Source organism: Amphibalanus amphitrite, unplaced genomic scaffold (genome assembly GCF_019059575.1).
Source record: "Amphibalanus amphitrite isolate SeventyFive unplaced genomic scaffold, NRLGWU_Aamphi_draft 000023F_arrow, whole genome shotgun sequence".
Taxonomy (NCBI): domain Eukaryota; kingdom Metazoa; phylum Arthropoda; class Thecostraca; order Balanomorpha; family Balanidae; genus Amphibalanus; species Amphibalanus amphitrite.
This window is the reverse complement of record NW_024881519.1, coordinates 712594-732140: the sequence shown is the minus strand read 5'-3', so window position 1 is coordinate 732140 and position 19547 is coordinate 712594. Positions and strand designations below refer to the sequence as shown.

At 46.9% G+C, this 19547-nt stretch overlaps 1 protein-coding gene across 1 annotated transcript in view; it reads right to left on the bottom strand.

The window, feature by feature from the left end:
- LOC122392460 (eukaryotic translation initiation factor 4E transporter-like) overlaps positions 1-19547 on the bottom strand; it is a 309584-nt gene that overhangs the window by 50712 nt on the left and 239325 nt on the right. Inside the window, exon 11 of the mRNA XM_043387322.1 lies at positions 1078-1398. Within this exon, the coding sequence (XP_043243257.1) occupies positions 1078-1398 (321 nt within the window). The remainder of the gene's footprint in view (positions 1-1077; positions 1399-19547) is intronic.

Below are 19547 nucleotides of genomic sequence, written 5' to 3'. Positions count from 1 at the left end.
GAGAGGGCTGTACAGTGTACAAACATTTAAGAAGGGCTGGAACAAACAGAGCTCGGGAACAGCCGAAACCAAAGTGTCGCGGTTTCTGTTCAAATATCGCACTACTCCACAAAGTACGGCCCTATGCACTCCCGCTGAGCTATTTCTGGGTCGAGTTCCGCGCACGCATTTGGATGCCACCATACCCGATAGACAGGGACGTATACAGGAGCGGCAAGAGGCTCAGAAGGGCTATCGTGACCGTTACGCTCGTGAGCGTGATCTGGGAACTGGTGACGCCGTGTATGTGGCAGCTGTAGATCGCTTACGGGGACGAGTGGTCTCCGGTCCTGGTCCTGGTCTCCGGTCACCGGTGTACCTGGACCGAATAAACAGTTTTGATCGAGACACCCGCCTGTGTGGTTGGCCGAGGGAGCCGGAGCTGTGACACGGCGCACCATTTGGTGGTCGGCATAACCCAATTTCTCCCTCGCTTCCTCTCAACTCATTGCCCTGAAATGATGTGAGGTGACAACCGGCCTAGGCCAACAAAGAATATTAGATAAACAAACAGTACATATTACTGCCACTGACCCCTAAATTTCGAAGTGTTGTTTCGGACAATCAAAATACATACTTAGGCGCTTAAGCCAGGCATTATATAGAATGCCTAAGCAGTCAGGGATTCTATAGAATGCCTAGGGATTCTATAGAATGCCTGGTCGGTCAGGCATTCTATAGAATGCCTAGGCATTCTATAGAGTGCCTGATTCCACACATTGCCTGTAACATATCTACCTCTCAGATGGGCATCATGCGTAGCGAGAGTTGCTAGTCCCAACCGAAGTGTCTCGGCCTGGCGCCTGGCGAGCACTCGCCCGTCGGCCTACCACCGCCGCGGGCAGGCGGAGACAGCGTGGCCTGACCCACTAAACGAGCCACCGCACCATGCAATGCTGCGGTAATTTCAAGAGAGACTGTACAACCAAATTCATCAACAGCGGAAGCTATCTAGCCAATCTTTTCAGCCTAACGACAAGGGCCGACCAAACCGGGCGTTATCAGCTCGGGCGCGGGGGTGCGGCGGCTGTGACCCACCTGGCTGTGCAGCTGCTGCACCAGGCTGTGCCGACTCAGCCGGCCCGTCTGCAGACCGATGAGGATGCTGCGCGCCTCCGGTATGGCCATCAGCTGCTCGATGGGCGCCGCAGCCGGGCTGGGAGGGCGACGCATCGTCAGCAGCTGCTCCAGGTTCTGCGCCGCCGCCATCTGCTGCTGCTGCTGCTGCTGCTCAAGCTGGTGCTGCTGCTGGTGCTGCTGCTGCATGTGCAGCAGCTTCACCAGATTGTCCTGTGTGACGGCATGATCGGGCGGCACCACGGAGGCCGGCGCCGGCGGCGCGCCCGGCTCGGCCAGCACCTGAGGCAGGCGGGCTGGTGTCACTCGGCGTACAGTCCACACTGCGCAGCGCCCGCTCGCCAATCCACGCGCTCTCAGCCAGGCTATCAGTAGGTACTAGATGTAGATATGTCAATCGGATATCCAATTTTTGGTATTCCGATACCGAACCGAAACCAACTTGGTCTTGGTATTTCAATTCTAATGGCATGATTTGGTATTTTGTTGGTATTATGAATCTTCACTCCTCAGTAAGGTACATGTAAGATTCTAAAAATTCTAAAAAAAAAAACGTTTTCAGCAGCGCGCCGGGGACCCTGCGAAGCGTCTGTTCATCACAGAGTCCCTCTTGGCGCAGAATAAGGAAATAATGAATGCCCTGGTACAAGCCAAGAAACGGCGGCAGATTTACACCGTGTTCAGTCGCCGAGGCCTGGTGTACAGTGGGTCTATTTAAGATCTCCAGAGCCACCACGTGGCGCTACGGTCGGGGTAGGGCGAGTCCAAATTCCGAGGGAAGTGAGGTCACCGGTCATTGTGGGGGAAGGAGGGAGGGGGAGTGACGCGGTATCACGGCGCATGGGGCGTGCGTAGCCCCGGGAGTGGGCCGCCCAGGGCCGCCCGCCACTGCGCCGAGGCTGAGGGGAGGGGATGATGGTTGCGGGTGCGTTCACTCCGGTATGGTGGTATCCTGTTCATGTGGAACCGGCAAGAATGCGACTGAAGGGAATCATTATCTCAAACAAACGGGCAAGCCAGAGGCAGCGTCAGTTCCAGCCAAAATGTTGAACAATGATAATTGAAATCTAGGACGTATTCATAGCATGCAACTTTTCAGTCGATAGCTGCATGATGCTTTTCATGATGCATGATGAGGCTTTTCTAAACTGTTATTTGAGTTATATATTTTTCATTTGGCACGTTCAGTTTTGGTGGGTTTTATCGGGTTGAAAAGAATCAGAAAAGAAAAAAGAGTTGAAATGGCTCCAGAGACAAATGACCAAAAATATTTTCCTAAAAAAATAAAACTTAGCTAAATGTTTATAAGCGATAATTTTGACTTTTGGGGAGGATATTGGGGAAAGATGTCATCGTGCTTAGCTGTGTTGCAGTAGAAGGAAAGGTTTTAGTTGTGTCTAGATAAAACCAGACCCGGGAGTGGGGCTCGAACTCACGACATCGCGTTCAGCTCACAGGTTACCCAACCTCAACGCTACGAGCACCGATCGCCCTGCGCAGCTTGCTCAGTGTTTCGGCTAAAGTTCGGCCAAAATGTCAGACGTCTTTCAATGTCACGAGGCGAAACCCCAAGGTAAATGTCCGTCCCGGTAGCTCAGTCGGTAGAGCGTTGGACTCCATGTGCCATGTGGTGAAGGCGCACGTCCCGGTTGCAAAAGTCCGGGTTCGAAACGCGACGTGTGCTTGACGTTTTTTAGCCTCCTGACGGGTAGGTATGGTTGTGGTTGGTGGCAGGCCGCTGCCAGGCGAAGTCAGTGAGGGGACCGGCCGTGCGCGGCTATGTGCGCACGTTAAAATTTGGACTCTAAACCATAGACCATTTTGCCATAGACTAAACCTCAAAACCATAGTCTGCAATAGACCAGGAATTGCTTGATCGGAGGGTAGATTGCAGGGTCAACGCTTAACAAGCTCAGCTTAGCGGGGACTGTGTCCTTGTGATTCCTTCCATTCAAAAGGTTCGGGCCAAATTTATATTAAAAAAGGGGGAGCCGAACCAGGTTGGACCGAGTTGAACCAGACTGGACCGGGGTCATACATGCTATCATGGTCAGACAAAACAGAAGTTAATTTCGGGTCAAATATTTTTATTAACTGATCTTATTGTTTTTTTAGCTTACACGTATAGTAACTTTTAGCTTTTTTAATTCGAGACTTCATGCACAGAAATGTGGCGTTCGTCCACTTTTCCTCACCGTCTCTTAGCGACTTGATTCCATGTGGCGGCGAAACGGGGGAGGGGGCATCGGGGCACCGTGCCCCCGTTTGATTTTGGCATTTTAACATTGGCCCTATGGGAGTTGCATGGAAAGAATGGGACCAAAAGTCGGCAGTGCCCCCACTTCATTAAAGGTGTTCCGCCGCCACTGCTTGATTTGACCCTAAAGGCGTCTTACCAGCAAAAAAAAAAAAATCACCTGCGTTATACCTAAATATTTGCCCAGGGCGCTCTACGTAAGAAACGCCAGCCGGTCAAAAAACTGGCGAACGAATACGATCTTTCTAGTGCTTGAATTATATCCAATGAAAGTTTCAGGAGACATAAATAACCTTAATCCTTATAGCTAGGAGCTCGGAGCATTCGCTAGCATTCCATTGCCAGCTGCATTATCAACGCCACATTTGCATTACTCTGGGTGCATCATAAGTAACAGTAGGTGAACCGGCCACAGCAAAACCATGCCTCATTATCCTTTCCTTCCAAGCTGCCAAGCTAACCGGCCGCCCGGCCTGGCCCGGCCCACCACCGCGATATGGAACAACACTGGAGTGCGCCATTTGCCTACGGCAGTGCCCCACCGCGCCGGGGCTGTTTGACAGGTCACCCGCACCGTCGTGACCTCGCCACCCGCCCCCCCCTTCACCCCCCGCCCACCTCCCCATCGGGCCCAGCTCGGTAGTGACCTCTCCTTGAATTTGACATGGACTCGACTAAGGCTCAACGCCATCTAGTTACGTCTGGAGATCCTAATAAGATCCACTGTACGTGAAGTGCGGCCGGGACTCCGGCAGCCGGAGGATCGACAGCATGTCCAGTCTGGAGCGGCTGCTGTCGGAGGTCGGCGGCCGCGGGGCGATGCCGGGCGCCGCGCGGGGGGCCGGCGGCGCCGGCCGTCCGGTGCCCCGTGCGGAGCCGGTGCCCGGGGGCGGCGGGGCGGTCCGCCTCGGTCCGCCCGGCGGGTCGGGCCGGGCGGGACCTGTCAGCGGAGCGGGCCGGACGGGACCGGTCGGCCAGAGGTGAAAAAAGGTGTCAACTCTCCAACCGGTGTTGGAGACAGAGTCAATCCAATAAAGGAAGGTCGTCGGAGACACAACCACTTTGATATCTAACAATCTCGTTTCATTGTTGTCGTCAAATTCTTCTCGTTTTATTTGATGCACGCAAAAAAAATCAATCATATTGAGTCTTAGTTCACTACGAGAACTTCATACTCCACAGCACAGAGCACTATATATGTTACGGCCCGTTTTAAAACCCGGCCTGCATTAATGCTGCCCGGCCCGTATTAATACTGACCGGAGGTCCGGCCCGTATTAATGCGGGCCGGTCAGCATTAATGCGGGCCGCCTTGCCGGTCGGTATTAATGCGGCCGATTTAGGTGGGCAGTATTAATGCTGCCCACCTTTTAGTGGAAAAATATCAGTTTGCTTCAAAATCAATTACATTAGCTATGAATGCATGCCCATATTGATGGTGGCTTACTGATAAAAGTTGAACGCCCTATGTGAACCATTCGCCAGTCACGCCTCGAATCCACAACCATTCCATACAATTGCGGAACTAGTACCCCGAGACTAGCGAATCAAGATCGAAAGGCTGCGAATAGGACAAGCAGTTGCAACTAATGCTCGCGAATGATATAGGCAGGGTAACTTTTAAAGGGGGGAAAGGGGGAATTTCCCCCCTTCGAAAATTCCGCTCCCCCTTTCAAATTGTGCGTGAACGGCTAGGAGGGAAGGGGGAATTTCCCCCTTTCAAATTTATTTTTGAGCCCATTTTCAATCAATTCGCTTCTCAGATTCTATAATCATCGTTGATCAGACTCTAGTCATCAATCAACGTTGCTGGCGCTTAGATAATTTTCAATTTGAGGTTCCATCCAACCATTTTACGTTCAGTGCAGCGGGAACTCCAGATTTGACCCGATACCGATCGGATGGTCGGTGGGACCGTCTCTTGTCTTGTCTCTTCAGTCTCTTCGCAATCACTGACATATCGCTACAGGCGTCGGCGTAGAAACCGGCGGGGGACGGGGGTCATGACCTCTCCGAACCATAGGTGGCGGAACGGGGAGGGCACCGGGGCACCGTGCCCCTTTGATTTGGGCATTTTAACATTAGCCCTATAGACATTGCATGGAAAGAATGGGACCAAAAGTCGGCATTGCCCCCCCCCCCCTTAATTGAAGGTGTCCCGCCGCTACTGCACCGAACCAAGGGTCTTCCTTCGAACCAGGGTCCTTCAATCGGTCTTGGCCTAGCAAAAATAGTCACGAGTTAACCTCTCTCTATTTAGAAAGGCGCTACCTGATGTTTGGCCAGGGTAATAGGTTGATACTACTGATTGACATTTGCAAGGGCGCAGTCAAGTTGGGACCTCAACCGCCCCTTACCGCCAAGGTAGGTACCTACGTAGGTATATTTTTTAGCTAATTTATTTTTGGCAACCTAACTATATAAACTGGCCAGAATCCGGGGAGAGAGAAGGATTTGGGGGTAGGTAAGGTTCTGCAGGCGCCATCCTAACAAAAGCCTAATGGCATTGGGTCCCCCTTTCAGATGCCCCTGGATCCGCCCTTGCCCCGAACTTTATTCCCCCTCTCGACTTTTCCTGTAAAAGTAACCCTGGGTATAGAACAAAACGTGCTCGATAAAATAGATGTTATTTTACATGATCAAAACAGTTCAAAATATCATGTAGAGAAAACAAACGAAGACATTTCATGATTCCGTAAAGACAACTAGCGGTATTCATCTAGCTGTTGCCTAGGAGAATATGAGCAGATCTAACACCTCACCCAAGGTCACCTCAGGGGGTGACCTTGGGTCACTGCAGGCCTACGGAGCATTTGCCAAGACATGAAATAGGACTAATTACAGGACTGTAGTTAGTCCGTAACAGAAATAGGACTGTAGTTGGCTAGTTTTGATATGGCCCAAGTCTTGATATGGCCGCGAGGAAAAAAGTGGCCTGTATTAATACTGCCCGGCCCGTATTAATGCCGACCGCGAGGCAGTCCGCATTAATGCTGACCGGGGGCCGTATTAATACGGGCCAGGCCTCCGGTCAGTATTAATACGGGCCGGGCAGTATTAATACGGACCGGGTTTTCAAACGGGCCGTAACATATACACTATACAGTATACATAGGCTACCCGGAGACACCGGAGACAGAAGGTGGTGAGAAGGTGATGACTCCTAGAGCCGGGCGGAATCCATAAAGACGATTCTCTGTGACGCTTGCCGCGAAACTAGACCTTACGGCTGTCTCCGGAGACACGAAAAAATTTCAGTAGCGAAAACGCTAGCACAAACCCTGCGCACTTGTGACAACGCGGCGCAGCTTCTGAAAATACCGTTGGGATAGTAGCGCGACAGTGAAGAGTGCTTGAAGTGACGGAAGAGAGTGGTTGGATCTTAGTTGGATCTACCTAGGTAAGAATAATATAAGACAATGGTTGAGGTTGGGGAATAATTATCGAAGTTGAGGAATCAATAGGTACCTACTGAGGAAATATCGAACTTTTCAAACAAAAGTAACATATATTGTACAAAATCCCTTGTGGATGATTTTTATTATATAGTTGATGCAGAAACAGTCGTTTTCCTTTCATTTGTTTTATATTTCAGTTCAAAGTTCAGTTCTGATTGACTGATTTAGGAATGCATGTGAAGGTGGTACAATACATTGATTGCATTTTATTCTACAAATACTTCAAAAGGAAAAGACAAACCTGAAGTTTCTGTTGCTGATTGCACTTCTCTGTGAATTTCAAGAATTTTAGATTAAGTATTCATTAGAAGTTTTATTTAAGCTTGATGTTGTTTCTTATCCTAGCTGGTCCTAGCATCAGTCCATGATGTGTAAAACTTGTTTCTATGTACCCATTATACAAACCACATGGTTTGATATTTGCAGATTGAGCCTGAGGTGCACAGCCTCAATGCAAGCATTTGCATTTTGCAACAAGCATTTACCTATATTATTGAACCATTTCTGGACTTCCTGTTGGAAGTGAAGGGCAAATACTCCAAAGTCATCATTTTGATTTTACAAATATTAAATCTTTGTGGTCTATATCAAAGCACCTATCTTGCTGACACTATCAGGTAAGGACAGAGATCAGTCTAAATATGTGCATGCATCTCAATGATTTAAAACAATCCAAATCTTCATTGGTGCTTATATCAATGCAAATCTGCTATTTTCATTGGCTTATTCCCATGCCTTAGCTTTCTGCATGGCAGAGGAAGCTTTTATTCAGGTAATTATAGCTTTAAAATAGTAGGGATATGGGAGATGACGTTTTCATTATCAATGCATGACTTCATTCCAGTAGCCAAATCAGTCCCTTGCAGTTCTGCATTTCTCGACCTGCCAACGGTGGCCATGATGGCTGGTAAGGCCCCGGTCCGGCAGTTGGCAGTAGCGCCACCTACACTGAAGGTCGGCGGATCCCGAGGCCACGGGCCGGCCTGGCCCGGCCGTGGCGGACGGGCCGGGGAGCGGGCGGCAGGGGGTGGGGAGGGGTATCCGGGGACGACGGGCAGCATTGCACTTTAAAAATAAGGTTGGTATAAATAATTTGCCTGGAGTATCCGCGAGTCATTTTAAGGCAGGCGCGACGTTACCCAAATATGACTTGCTTTTAATTGGAGAGTTGGTAGGCAAATTAAGGCATTTGCGTGTTGCTCATTAACTAGCCCTCTGTTTGGAATAACACCCGGTAATGATGCCCACAAGTGCAGTGCTAGCCTGCTTTTTTGTCTGTTTTAGGTATAGGTACATAGAAATGATTGAACGCCCTGCTAACCTAAATTTGTTCGTATGTAATTCTTACGATTTGCTTGAAGTGCCGACCTCCGAAGGGATAGTCCTTTCGAAAGCTGATAATTGCGTCCGGCTTTTATTTTAGGAAAATAACACCCATTGTATTCATAAGCATTGCTGATTTAACAGCAAAGTAAGTTGAAAATTTCAATTACCTTGCCTTTGTGTAGATGAAGGAGAGCAGCCACTAGCACACACGTCTAGCCGATCCCCTCACAGTCTCCACACTGCTGCCCATTGCCCAAGGACCGATTGTAACATCTGTGTGCCATAAAATGGTACAACGGCGTCTTTTATCAGGCGGACCCCAATGCGAACGCCACGCGGACCGTCCGTAATCGAACGGTTGGTCCAGGACGACTGGCGCAGGGCTTAGCTGATTTTGTCTGGTCTGACACAAGCTCTATAAGCATTGGTAAACCATCAGTTCAATCGTTTTGAGTTGACCTCGCGATTAAAGCATAAAGGCTAGCCATTAGTCTATCCCAGAAACAAATACACCCTTCGCATTTGTTCGCGGCATTCGTGGTAACTGCGGTTCAAAAGCATGGGAACACAGTATAAACACAACCAGTATTCCAATGGGTATTGTTGGGTCCAGATGGCAGAAAGATGGCAGAAAGTTTTTGAAGGTATAAAAGGAACACTCCCCCAAAAGCAACTCCAAAATCCAAAATATTATGTTTCCACTTTTTGAACCTTTTTCAGCTCTTGAAAATACTTCACCTTTTATCCAACAGATCTTGATTGAGTGTCTTTCAAAGCCAGAAAATTGTAAAGGTTGTATAAATAAGGGCTTCGTGTGCTGCTCAGCCAAAAAAGTTTACAATTTGCCTGGAGACAGAGCCAGTATGCCAGCTTATACAGTTGGAGACAGCGTAGACATTTTTTTCACCTCTGCGGTCGGCGGGGCGGACGGGCTGCTCCGGGTCCCCTCGCGCGGCGGGGAGGCGCAGTCGTCTGGCAGCGGAGCCCGGGCCGACGGTGTGAACGAACAGCTGCGCTCTCACACGGAGCCGAGTCTGGGCCATCATAACCAGGGAAGTCTGGAGGAGCACCCCGGCGACCGGGGTGCCACGCGTGACGGTGCCGCCGTCTCTTCTGCGATCGGAACGGCGGGGGAGCTCGGCGCCCCGCGGCCAGTCCGTTCTGCGGCGTCTGGCGGCTCGGCGCTCGCCGTCGCCTCCGCGGGTCCGGCGGCGCCGCCTCCTGGGGGCGGCGACGTGACTGCGGGGGTGTCTCCGGCGGTGGCGTCGTTGGCTCCCCCGTCAGCTGACGCATGATCCGGAGTGCCGAACTCTTCCCGTGGACGCGGACGATCGGCCCCGCGCTCCCGGCGTGAACGGCCTCTGGTGTGGAGCGACATGACGGACTCGCGTGCGGTGAGACATCCGTTGAGGCGGTAAGTCAATGCGACTGTGGCGCTTTCCACGGGTTGCGTCACTAGCTGGTCTGAACTTTTTAAGTTTATTTTGGATTCTATAAGGTCCGATTACGTTCTGTGATACAGTGAATCCTTAGAAGTAAAGACTATGAGGGGTGGCTGGACTGCTGGGCTGCGCGTTTGCCGGGCTGCCCGCGCCGCCCAGCCACCGCGCCGTCGCGTTCGGTGCAGAAGGGCGCGAATGTGTGGTGCGGGAGGGTGGGAGTGGGACGTACGGGAGGTGGGGGGCGTTGGGATTGTGGGTTGGAGATGGGGTCTTTGCGTAGTATTTGTATTGCGTCTTGTGTTAAGAGTATATACACTGCTGAATATCAAGATATGTCGTTGCTGGTACATGCGGCGGTTGCAACGCGTGGTAACAGCCAGTCCGTTAAATCGCATGTTATATCTTTCTGTGTGCTATGACAAGATACACTAAAATCGCTACGCTAAATGTCAATGGATTAAGGTCATCAACTGATCCGTTGAAGCGACGTAAATTGTTTAACCCTCGCCGGACCTATTGGTTTTCTACATACGCGCCGGCCGAGGGGGGGGGGTACGACCCCCCTCGCCGTTTCGCCCCTGATGGAGCTAGCGCGTCGCGGAAAAAACGAGCGTGTGCGCCGTTACGAGACGCAGAGATTGGTACCCGATTTTAAGGTCCTAGGTCAACCGGTGACCTCTGAGGTCAGGTCAAGTGCCCCAAGGTACGGTTCAGTTTTTGGTGAATAACTTCGCAAAAAAACGGCCGCAGAGCGCCGATTTTGGCAGCATCGTGTTCGTCTCGCTCAGGCGCGTCGAATGATATACTTTTTGTCCGGGTCAGGTCAACTTGGGGTGTTGACCTCAGGTCAAGGTCAGGTCAGCACCCCCAGGTCACGAAGTTGGTCGAAAGGGGTCATGTCGCATATCATTCGATTTGGCAGGTCTTCCTGAGTCCATTGGTGGCTTTCCCGACTCGCTAGCTCAATTTGATCAAGAGTTATTGACGAAAAACTAATATGACCTTGATGACGTCATAAATGACGTCACGCAAGGTCAACATTGCAAAAGTGACGCATCTAACCTTGCAAGGAGTGCATAAAATCACGATTCTGTGTGCTTGAGATAGTTGGAGATCGTTCCCGGCGCCAGAATAGCAGTTTTCATTTTTCCCCATTGACTTATAATGGTGAGGTCACGAAAATGACCTGACCTCATATGACCTTTAGGAAAAATCCGAGATATACAAGTTGTGGGACTCATAATGGATACTAGATCCTGCAAGTTTCATTTCCCTGTGACATCTCCTCTGGCAGTGAGGGCGTTGCGAAGTTGCGACATCTGAAGACCGTGCAGAGGTTCACTTATGACGTCATAGGTCAGTGACCTGACCTGACCCAAAAATCCGGTTGGTGTCAAAAGATGCGGCTTGGATCAAAGGTCAGATATGCCAAGTTTCAGCTCTCTATCGCCAGCGTGTTCGGAGCTATCGCGAAAAAACCCTATGGGGGGGGGGGCGGCACCCGCCCCCCCCCCTCGGCAGGCGAGGGTTAAATGGCTGAAGTTACATAGGGTTGATATTGTTTTTCTTCAAGAAACGCACTCAGATCCGACAGTAGAAAACATGTGGCAGAAAGAGTGGGGCGGCCGAGCACTGTTCGCACACGGGGACTCGAGGAGCCGCGGTGTAGCTATACTTTTCAACCCTAGTGTCAAAGTCGATGTAACGCGTACAATACGTTGTGATAACGGCCGATTTATCATCGCCTGTGTAAATTTGAATAGGTGCGAGATAGTCTTGGTGTGTTCTTATGGTCCAAACGTTGATAATCCTGCAACATTCACCGAATTGCTGAATAGATGTAATGATATTGAATGCACTGAAATGATCTGGGGTGGAGATTTCAACTTTACCATGCAAGATATTGATAGAATGTCAACAGCTCGTAACGTACGCAACAACAACAAATGCAAGAAAGCTGTAGTGGACTACATGGTCGCAAATAATTTGATTGACATTTGGAGGCATCTTCATCCTTGCAAAAGGGAATTTTCATTCCATCGTTCAAATCCTGCGAGTAAATCGCGCATAGATTTTTTCCTCATTAGCAACTCATTCTTACGCCAGTCTAAGGAACCATATGCTAAAATACTTGACGGCTATCTTGCGGACCATAAGCTAGTCCTTTTAGAGTTGGTCATCGAGCAGCCTGAAGTTAGCAGATCGTATTGGAAATTTAACAACGCCCTGCTAGCGGACGAAAATTTTGTTAATGATGCTAAGGAAAACATTAATTTAATACTGCAGGAAAATGTTTGTAACTCTCATAACCTTCGTCTCCAAACGGTGTTGTGTGTTTTTCGAGGCTGGGTTATTCAGTACTCTGCACGGGCCAGAAGGCAGATAGATTTTGATTTAAGAAGTTTAGAAGCAAAAATTAATGCCGCTAACAATGTCACTGAGGAGCCGGACAGTGCAGAGCTGAACCGGATGATTTCAGAGCGAGATAAGCTATTGGAGAAGGTGACCAGAATCAGCATTGATAGGAATCGAGCCCGGTGGAGGCACTTTGCCGAGCGGGGTACGGCTTACTTCCATGGACTTAATACGCGATATCGGGTTCAAGCACCTTTAAAGTGCATGGCTCTGGTGCACTCCGGGGATGGCGGCTATTCGCAGGAAACTTCCAAAATGCTGCTCGAGTGCAAAACATTTTTTGGTGGTCTATATAATCGAAAAGATCGCATAAACGCTGATAGTTTTCTGGCGAACGTTAAATTACCGTCATTGTCACCGGAACAATGCAAGGAACTAGATGGCGAGCTTTCGTTAGATGAACTTAAAGATGCCCTCTTTTCGATGAAAAGCTCTACTAGTCGAGGTCCTGACGGATTCACTGTGCCCTTTTATAAAGCGTTTTGGACAGAATTGGGAGTTCTTATTCAATCAGCGATAATTGAAAGTTATGAGCGAGGTTTTTTCGCTGAGGAATTACAGAGGAGTGTCACTATATTGATACCTAAGAAAAATAAGGATACAAGATTCGTTGAGAATTTACGACCCATTAGTCTGCTAAATGTTCTATTTAAAATATTCACAAAAACCATTGCGCGGCGTGTCTCGAGGGTAATTGGACGTCTAATAAATGGACTTCAAACAGGATTCATAAAGGGTCGCTATATAGGCGAAAACATTAGATTGGTGCTCGATTTGATTACGTTTGCGGCAGAAAAGGAGAAGTGTGGCATGCTTTTGTTCTGTGATTGGGAGAAAGCATATGATTCTCTAAATTGGGAGCATTTGAAGTTCGTTTTGAAGCGGTTCAATTTCGGGGATAATTTCCTCAGATGGATCGACCTGATTTATCCCAGCCCAGACAACCCTCCTCCGAAGGCTCAGTTGCAGATAAACGGCCAACTGTCTGATCCGTACACAATTCTTAGGGGTCTGAGACAAGGGTGCCCACTTAGTTGCAGTTTATTTCTGTTAAGCATTGAGCCCATGCTACAAAAGATTCGGTCCAATCCGTTGATAGGAGGGTTCCACGTAGATAATACTTGCTTTAAAGTGTCTGCATATGCGGATGACACGTTATTCATACTGGATGGTAAGCCATCTTCTTTGCGTACCACGATACAGTGCTTGGAAGAGTTTAATGCAGTTTCTGGTTTGAAATTAAATAGACACAAGACACAGGCTGCATGGATAGGGCGGTTTGCTAGGAGAAAAGAGGGCATCTGTTCGGAATTAAACTTAGAATGGAAGTTTGATGTTGTTGAATACTTAGGCGTCACAGTAACCCTGGACAAACGTGACGACTTATCTTAACTATTCAAAGAAAATTGATAGCCTTAAAAAGCGGCTGAACCCATGGCTAAGCCATGATTTAAGGCCTTTTGGGAAAGTGCATGTATTAAAATCTGAGGCCCTATCACAACTAGTATATTTAATGTCAGTTCTCCCTATGCCCTCACAACAGCTCATTAAGCAGCTGGAAAGAATTATGTTCAGATTTATTTGGGGGAGCACAGAGAAAATAAAACGTTCAACAATGAAAAATTTGAAAAACGAAGGCGGCTTACAGGTTCCAGACATCAGGTCACAGGCGAACAGCTTAAAGATACATTGGGTTAAGAAATTCTTGGACCCAGACTGTACAAGTCCATGGAAGGTATTAATGCACGAAAAGCTTACTATCAGACGAGACATAACGGTATTTCATTGTAACGGCGATAAAAAATGCATCAGTCAAAGGCTGCGCAATGGTTTTTGGGAGGAAGTCGCTGATGCCTGGTATAAATTAGCCGATGATTGTACCCCATCAAGTCGGCAAATTCTCTCCAGGACGATATGGGACAATAAAGACGTAAAATGTAGTAAGTCCATTAAAATTAGTTAAATGATTGCAAGAGGAGTCGTTCAAATAAAAGATATACACAACACCACTGAAAGACGGCTAATGACAGCTAGCGAGCTACAACTGCGCTTCCATATTTCGCATTTTATCGGCTGGAACAGTTTGCTCTTATCAATTCCAGCCCAATGGAAGCGAACCCTCGAGATGGAAAAACCGATAAACGACGACGAGCCGGAAATTTTAGGCGATATTAGTTCTATTTACAAGTGTGCCCAGTGGTCTTATCCAAAGCTTCTGAAATCAGTCCCAGTATCGGCACCAGAAACCGCCATAAGGAAATGGCAATCGGAATTAGTCCTGCCGTCACCTACGGTTTGGACCAATCTTTTTAAGAAGTTATACGTTAGTACCGCCGACTTTAGGCTCAGATGGCTTCAACTACGAATAATGCATCGTATTATCCCAACTAATAGCCGTTTGCACCTGTACGGAATCCTTCCCTCAGATAGCTGCGACCGTTGCCCAAGTTCACGCGAGTCTATCTTGCATTTGTTCTGGCTCTGTCCAGCAGTGTTGCGTTTTTGGGCCCAGTTGCGACAGCTGCTGAGGCTGCGAGATCCATTGTCGGCTCCGGCTGTACTGCTTGGTGAAAACCTGCCACACTGTCGCGGATCTGGGAATCAGTTATATATATGATTGTGTTACTAGGGAAATGGTATATATGGCGATGCAGACTGAATAGCGCAGCACCGAACATGCAGGGGTTCGTGGGTATGTGTAGTGATTATATTCGGGTCGAGCGATATCATGCTTTAGTTACAAGCACAATGCATACATTTAACCAGGAATGGCACCAGCTGAGGGAAATGTTAAAAAACAGCAAGCATCCGCCGTAGGTTAGTAGAGGTAGACAGGGACAACCTAGCGTGTGAACTGTTTATTGTAATTATGTGTGGGATTGGACGCAATACGTTATATAATTGGCAACTGCTGAGTGTATGACCACGTGATGATTGATGTATAAATACACCCCCGGCGGAAGCCTGGGCAAACGAAGAAAAAAAAAAGATTCTAAAAATCTTGTAAAAAGTGGGCATTTATCTCATGACCTAACAGGGGCATTCCACGTCAAATCGAACACCGAAATCTGTCACCCCGTCAATTTTTTTTCTGAAAATTTGCAGGCAGACTGGGCATGGTTCAAAACTGAGTTATGCCTAATATCTTCGATATTTAATAACGTATCGCTGAAATAAAGGTCATCAAATATAGCCAAAAATGCGACACATCAATCTTTTAAATGTCTATAACTTGGGTTTCTTTTCTGGTACCGAAATGATATTAAAGGGGTCTAGTAAGCAATTGAGAAGGCTTTACTTTTAGACAAAAAAAATACCGAAATCGAATTGAAACAAAATGTAAATAGCAAAAAAAAAAAACACAACACCTTCGATTTGGCTAATTTTTACACATCATGTCCGCCACAATGTTCCTATCTGTCTGTGAAAAAAAAAAAAATTGGAGACTGCTATCGATAACTTTAGCAGCAAACGCTGTTTTCATGCATCAACATCACGAAACCGCGCTTGACCTTGAAATGACAGTCCGTGTCGGTGTGTGAAAAATCTCTCTGTGGGGCGTAACTTCTCAGTGCCTGGCCCTTCCAATGCATTGCGAAGGCTACGAAGCATACCGTAAAGTGGGGCTATTTGAAACGGATTTTACTGTTTTTGGCCTCTCCCTTCAAAACGGTTGATATTTCCTATTGCATGTAAATTGCAAAAACGTAGTTCTCTGTAACTGCTTTCAGATAGGCCAATTTTGGTTCAGCTGGTAACCATAAATAAAATTATTTTTCTAATTAAAGCCTGTTTCAAATAGCCCCATAGTGTGGGGCTATTTGGGACAGTTTTAGTTGCAAGGAAATTGAAGAAAATTGGTAAAGCTAGGGATAATTCTTGTAATGCCATGCGATTGGAAATTAAATTTTGATACTTCTGGCAAAAAAAAAAGCTTTCAACTGCCGCTATATAACCCTCATAATCAAATTTTCCGTTTTTTTGCTGGGCATAGCATTTCGGTCTGCTAAAAAATTGCATTACTTTATGCTAGGGCTGTCATAATATGATGTGATTCTAAGCTCTAAAAATCACAGGATGATTATCTAGGACTATTTCTAAGTAAACGATAGTGAAATTGTCAAATAAAGTTGTTGTGTTTATCTCTGGCGGCGTAAAACATATAGGCCGAAAGTTGGTGGGGCTATTTGAGACAGGCTCGCTACTGCATTAAACGCACCGTAATGCATTAAAAAGGGAAAGCAGTCTCCAAAATGGTTGAATGAGTGATACGCATGATCGATTATTCCATTGCACATCAACCTGTGAAGAAATAACAGAAAAAGGTCAAACGGTTTTGATTTTATACCGATTTTCCTAGATCATTGCATGTTGTATCGAATGGCTGGTTACCGCACTGCACCAAGCATGGGTGGAGAACCTACCCCGGCCACCCCGGCCGTGGACGGGGTAACTTTCAGCCAACCCCGGCGCGGCCGGGGTAACTTTTTCACCTTATAAATCCTAAAACCTGTCTCCAGCCGAGAAAAGGCTGAGTGCTAACTACGAAAGTGTCTCTTTTTACATTTATCTACCTCTTAAAGTTTTTGAAGATCTATTTATTTTGAGTTTGGGACTTCTGGGCAAATATTTTCATCGCTGAGCCCAATAAGTTTGATAAACATGCAAAATAAAACGATATTCAAGGGTCGCTATCGTAAGATCACCTTACAATAATATCACAAAAGAAAACAGGTCTAGGGTAATATCAGTGAGACGAAATGGGTAGCATCAAAGAAGATCTGCGGGGCTTAAGGCTCCCCAACTTAACCGGCGCCAGGATGGCGGCGCTATCGAAAACGTTGAGGCGGGAGGTAGAGTAGGCGTTATACGCCCTTTTAAACTCGGCTGCTGGGCTGCGTGGTGGGGAGTGGCAACGCCATTTGAAAGAGCGCTAAACATAATAAGAGAAATTTCGTCATATTTTAGTTCAGCACAAAAATAAAATCACCACAGGACATTAAAAGTCAAATTTTCCCTTTTATATTGCGCTTTGACAACTTTTCTTCTAGCTTGTGAATTAGAGGACCTAGAACACTGCAAACAAAACATTTGATAGCTTTTTAGGACTCGCTGGCGAGTAACATTTCAGGTGAACATGAAAACCAATCGCTTGTGTTCAAGAGGGCCACAACTCAAATTTAACATTTTTGTGTGGAAAAAAGAAAGTTTCGTCTTTCTAGGAAATACCCAAGCTCTGCAAATGACATGAACGCAGACTTTTAAAGCATGGTTATCTAGCAAATTCGACCTGATGTCCTGACCCTAGGTGACCTGGGAGCGAAATTCAGAACCACGATGCGAAACTGATTTATTATAACCTTAACTGAATTTCACACAAATGAATTTCCGCGGTTTCACCTACACACGTAAAATCAACTGGGGACTAAGGCTAGCAACGCCTCCGGCCCCCAACACTATCGTGAAACCTGAGACGAGTTCACTTGATGTGACCTGTTGGCCTGACTTGAATGAGCTGAGTTAGGATTATATATTCCCGACCGGGGCTGGGAAAATGCGTTTCATTCACCGAGGTTTTTGTGCGGAGGACCGAGTGCCGGTAAGCACGAGGTCCGTAGCCAAAAACCGAGGTGAATAAAACTGCATTTTCCCAGCCCAAGGTTGGGAAGAGATTTACCACATGCCGTACCGGTGCAACAGTTAATATCATATCATATTCATTTGGTATTATATATTATATTCTTAATATGGTGTTAATATTCTATTAATACTATGTTCATATTTATAGTCACCGCGATTATTTTTTGTTTTTCATTATTGGGCGGCGCTGGCCGTTGAGTATGAAAGATGAAATTCCCTACTTTTAGGACCTTATTTAGGGTTTGAAAAAGCTGAGGATGAAGATGGTGAAGCGCCAGAAGTTAGAATAAACATAAAGATATGGAGTCCAGCAGGAGTGAGGAAACCGTGAGGAAAACTGAAAATTGGGTGAAACACTGAATCAAACGCGTCTTAGATCCCAGCTGGAACAATATCCAAATGTTTCAATGTGGCTCGTTAAGATGCTTCGCGCATTTAAAGTGTTCGTTTTTTGCGTGCATTATGTTGTAATAATGAGTAGGCACTCTGACCATGTTCTCCAGCAATAAATACGTTGGCATTGGAACGATACCTACCCTTGAGATGATGTTTTTCGTACTCCAGCGTAGATGGGTAGCCATACGGCTTCCACGGTTGACAGTGATGGCTACCCATCTACGCTGGAGTACGAAAAACATCATCTCACGCTCTCAGTCCCAGCGGATAAAAATTACACCTAAGAATGATACCTACCCTTGTTTAGTTGAATTACGTTGACAGCAAAAGTAAGTAAAAACGCCGTCACTTAATTTTGCTCACTTCTGCTGTTGCTGTTAGTGAACACACAATCCGTAAATATCGTCTTTGGATTTGGTTCTTCCGCTCAGAATATTCAGTAAAACTTTGTCTGGGAAAATCAAAATGACCACGGTCCGAAATCGTTTCCCAAATACCTTAAACATTAGCCACAGCCGGTCCGAAAGCTTTTCCCAAAATCACGTGCTAATACTAAAGGGATATCTCGGCATGTGGTAAATACATATTCCCGACCGGGGCTGGGAAAATGCGTTTTATTCACCGAGGTTTTTGTGCGGAGGACCGAGTGCCGGTAGGCACGAGGTCCGTAGCCAGAAACCGAGGTGAATAAAACTGCATTTTCACAGCCCGAGGTTGGGAAGAGATTTACCACATGCCGTACCAGCGCAACAGTTTATATCATATTCATTTGGTATTATATATTATATTCTTAATATGGTGTTAATATTCTATTAATACTACGTTCATATTTATAGTCACCGCGATTATTTTTTGTGTTTTTCATTATTGGGCGGCGCTGGCCGTTGAGTATGAAAGATGAAATTCCCTACTTTTACCTTATTTAGGGTTTGAAAAAGCTGAGGATGAAGATGGTGAAGACTGAAGCGCCAGAAGTTAGAATAAACTATAAATATATGGAGTCCAGCAGGAGTGAGGAAACCGTGAGGAAAATTGAAAATAGGGTGAAACGCTGAATCAAACGCGTCTTACATCCCAGCTGGAACAATAGGTCCAAATGTTTCAATGCATAAGCGTAGGAACCATGGGTGCAAGGGTGCACCTGCACCCACAATATTTCTCCAGTGGGTGCAGACAATGTATTCTGCACCCACAATAATCTGAACCAAAAACCCCTTTTCTCATCAACACTACTTTCCATGCAGCACGGCAAATTCAGGATATGTTGCCCACTATTCATCTTTCGAAGCATTTGCTTTTGTGATGGTCTTCAAAACGTACATTTGTGCTGAAGAAAAAAAAGGAAATGGAGCATGTGATTGAACACACACCGAGCCGATGACCCACTGTCAAAATTTTTAGCCCGATATCTTCGAAAATGGCTAAGTCGGCCGCTTTTACGTTTTGCGGTTATCAATATTGACAATTTTAACCCTCGCATGTGTGCGGCGTTTTCCA